General features: G+C 37.9%; 1 protein-coding gene across 1 annotated transcript; it reads right to left on the reverse strand.

Moving 5' to 3' along the window:
* Window positions 1-1,079: 1,079 nt before the first annotated feature.
* LOC131027205 (putative receptor protein kinase ZmPK1) lies at window positions 1,080-3,575 on the reverse strand. The gene has a single exon (XM_057957213.2). The coding sequence runs from the start codon at window positions 3,573-3,575 to the stop codon at window positions 1,080-1,082; it is 2,496 nt and encodes an 831-aa protein (XP_057813196.2).
* Window positions 3,576-4,070: the final 495 nt, after the last annotated feature.

Consider the following 4,070-nt stretch of genomic DNA (forward strand, 5'->3'; position numbering starts at 1 on the left):
AGAGAAATGATTATTTTTTACTATTTTTTAGAGTAGCTAGTAGGGTTTCCTTTGATGGTTGTTTGATGCCACATATTATGTTGTTGCTCTTTTTTTTTTTGTTCTATAGGTTTAGAGCCTTATCCCTACTAATAGAATCATAAACAACAATAAGTTTTTTAGTACTTTAAGTTGAGATTAACTAAATTTTAGCTCTATCTTTAATTATAACTCAATTATAAGATAGTTTTGCAAAAAGTATTTAGAGGGGGGGTGTTTTACTTTGGAGTTATTTTATTTTGTTTTATTTTTTACCATGTTTAAATGTGTTTCATAGTTTTAATTTTATTTTTATATCCTTATCTATATATAAATAAAATTTAGTCTAATTTTTTTTTATAATATTGATTATAATCTATTATTTATTTTACAAAACCAACAAATTATTTATAATTTTTTTTATTATTATATCTTTATAACTTAAAATTAGTATAATACATTTTAGATATTGTAGCAAATATCTATAATATACATTCATCAAATAAAGTTTCAATATACTTTCAACCATGTTGCAAACCAATTACAACAATCAATATTTGTTTCTTGACAATTACATACTATCAACTATATTTCTAACATTCATAAATCCATTAATCAATCCATAAAATCACTCTCCTAAAAAAACACCATGTCATCAATATTTAATAAATATTTATGATGAAAAATAAGATCAGCTTTAACTAAACTATAGATTTTAATATCAATTTCAAAACCAACCTATCAATCTATGAAGACTCTCTATTAATAAATCATTGCCTTCTCAATATTTAACAAATTTTTGTTCTAGGAAAATGCATCTTCATCTATAATAGTCATTATTGTTCTTGATACCAATCGAAATTGAACCAACGTCAATCATAATAACTCTAAATGTCATTGAATATATAAAATTGTGATACATATAACTCAAAGAATATATTGATCTTAAATTATCATTACACTAATATATTATAATCATATGTGAGTTAACCAACAAATATTATTAACCTAATAATATAAAGACAAATACTCCATAACACTTGCTTGAACGAATTAAATTTCTACATCGATTTTCTACTCACTCCTTTTGCTTCGTGCTCAACCTTGAGGAAATTGGACGAAATTGAGTGGCCAAAAGTGCCCCTCTCGCTGTAAATTGTAGCATCTGTGTTTGTCGCATCATTCCCATTTCTGGTCTTCTTAGAAAGCAATTCAGCGACCCGGCTCATGGAGGGCCTCAAAGCCGGGTCTTGTTGAAGACAAAGCAATGCCGTTCTCACCACAGCTTCCACCTCTTCCCTCTCAATGATTCCATTCAACCTGGCGTCTACAACTTCCTCTGAAAGCTTTCCCTCCTCCATCTGCTCAGAAACCCATTGCACCAAATTGCCTGATTGATTGGACGCATTTCTCCCCATCACGATCTCCAAAAGTACAATCCCAAAGCTATACACATCCGCCTTAGCCGTAATGGGAAGATTAATCACCCATTCAGGAGCCACGTATCCCCGAGTTCCACGAACTTTAGAGAAAGAGAAGGCTCGGTCTCTGTCCACCAGCTTTACTAATCCAAAGTCAGATACCTTGGGATTAAAATTCCTGTCTAAGAGTATATTCTGAGGTTTGACATCGCAATGGAGAATCCATTCCAAGCATTCTTCATGAAGGTAAGCCAATCCCTTCGCCGTGCTCACTGCAATCTTAAACCTTTCGTTCCAACCCAAACACTCACTTTCTGTAAACAGATACTTGTCCAGCGATCCATTCTCAACAAACTCATAAACAAGCAATCTGTGCTTCCCCTCTGCACAGAAGCCAAACATTCGGACTAAATTCATGTGATGAACTCTGCCAATCATGCTTACCTCCGCCCAGAATTGCTCCTCGCTCTGAGACACTCCTTCCAGTTGTTTCACCGCCACAACCTTCTCTTCAGCCAAAACCCCTTTGTAGACGCTTCCAAACCCTCCCTCTCCCAGCTTTACAGTGAAGTTATCCGTGGCCTTTTTCAGCTCTGGGAAGCTAAACTTCTTAAATCCCATTGGAATGGCGGAATACCCTTGACGATCAAAATCAAAGCTGTTGTCATGGTCTCTGAACATGTACAACCAACCCAACGTGATACAAACAATTTCTACCACTCCGAACGCAATAGCGAACCCAAGCGGATACTTGACAATATTCCTCTTCTTGGATATCTTGTAGTTGCTACTATCAGAAACAAGTATCACAGAACTGTTGCAGTTGGGTAGGATTTCGGTAGTGATTGTTGAATTTAGAAGCGAGCTGTCGTTGATGGAGACCTTAATATACATGTCGTTTGGCACGAAAGGAGATCGATATCCATTGAGAAGTTGGCCTTTTGGGTAGCATCTACCCTTGCCATCCGAAACATAGCTGAAACCTTGACACTGATTATCATTCATACAAGACCTCTTACATTCTTCAAAAGTGATCCATGTGCCGTATCCTATGAGATCGTTGCCATAGAAATCTGTGTGAGAGAGATAAATGAGCTTTACGGCACTGGATCTGAGATCAGCAATTTCCACATTTCGGGCGCAGCCCTTGAATCTGTCGGCTGTGTCCTTCATGTGGAAACCAGGGGGACATGTACATGTGGCCTTAGGGTTGTAAATGCACAATCCGTTGATTCCACAGAGGCCATGAACGGAGCATTCAGGGAGTGCTATCCAAGAGGTGTTCCAGATGCCTTTATCCTCCTCCAATGTATATAATCTCAGATTTCCATCAGAATCCAAGGTCAGCCTTCTTTTAAGATTCGGGCCATAATCCCAGGCGGTGAAAGGAAAGTTATCGCTGGACTTGAACCCACCAAAGGAGTCCAAAACTGCAAAACGGCTGACGTTGTATGACGACCTTCCATTGTCAAAAATGGGCAGGTAAGGAGTGGGCCAGTAGTTGGAGGCTGAATATGAGCTCTGGAATCTTAACCGAAGGATGTTGTCGTAGTCAAAATAGAGACGATAGTATCCTGAGGTGGTGGAGCCTGAGCGCAAGCTGGATACTAACTGACCATTCCCTCTGAGTAGCTGATGGGGAAGAAGTGTATCTGTTGGATTCTCAAAGCTTTCCCAAACGCTCTGTCCAGAAGAATTTAGCATAACCAGATTCCCAGTTTCCAGGAGAAGAACCTCTTTTACATCCAAGTTGTTGCTGGCTGTGTGGGTTTCCCATACAGTGCTTCCATTTGCATCAGACAGCAGCAGGTTTCCATCTATTTGCAGTTGAAGACGGGAATCCCTTCCGTTCACCGGCTGGTCTCGGTTTGCCGCCCAAACAAGTGTTAGATTCACCGTATGAGTGTACCATACGGCGAATAAATATGCATTGATGCCCACTTCATAAAATCCAGCAGAGAATGTCTTATTGGGAGACACCAAACAAGTTGTATTTTGTTGAGGAATAAGAGAATCTCCGAGGCTTAGCTTATCTAATTTGTTTAGCTCATCTGTAGAAACTTGAGCTGCGCAGAGAAAGAGGCATCCCAATACAATTGCAATCAATGGACAGCAGCCTTCTTTCTTTCCTTCCATTGTAATCTTGTTGTACAATGTACATCAGAAAAGTTCCAATTTTCTAAATATGTCTGGCAGTAGTGATCAGGAGTTTCAACTGGGAAAACTTTCTTACCTGAACATGCCCACAAATGGCCCATCAAGTTTATAGATTATATACAGTTTTCGAGTGACGCGTTTTCCCATTAAAAATTTATTTGTCTTACAAGTCAAAATTATGTTTATTCGAACTGTGAATCGTTTGCGTGACGGTACAGCCTATAAATTAATCAACCCAATCCAACTTAACTCACATGAAGCAATAAACAAAGCACGAGACAGTTGTGTTGCATTGCTATTGACTCTGCTTTTATGACCAAGACTTTAGAGCAAGTCATTTAAGAATATGCCCTTGAATTTATTGAATTTGACATATATATTAAGCGTATGTGAGTACTATCAAGATATCCCAATGACGGAAAAGCTTCTAGAAGGAATAAATAACTAGGTGTTAACTTTTGTGTAGAGAGGAGT

This window comes from Cryptomeria japonica, chromosome 1 (genome assembly GCF_030272615.1).
Source record: "Cryptomeria japonica chromosome 1, Sugi_1.0, whole genome shotgun sequence".
NCBI classification, from domain to species: domain Eukaryota; kingdom Viridiplantae; phylum Streptophyta; class Pinopsida; order Cupressales; family Cupressaceae; genus Cryptomeria; species Cryptomeria japonica.

Excerpts from the sequence above, each read along its gene's own strand:
- LOC131027205 (XM_057957213.2), bottom strand. The coding sequence starts at position 3,575 with ATGGAAGGAAAGAAAGAAGGCTGCTGTCCATTGATTGCAATTGTATTG.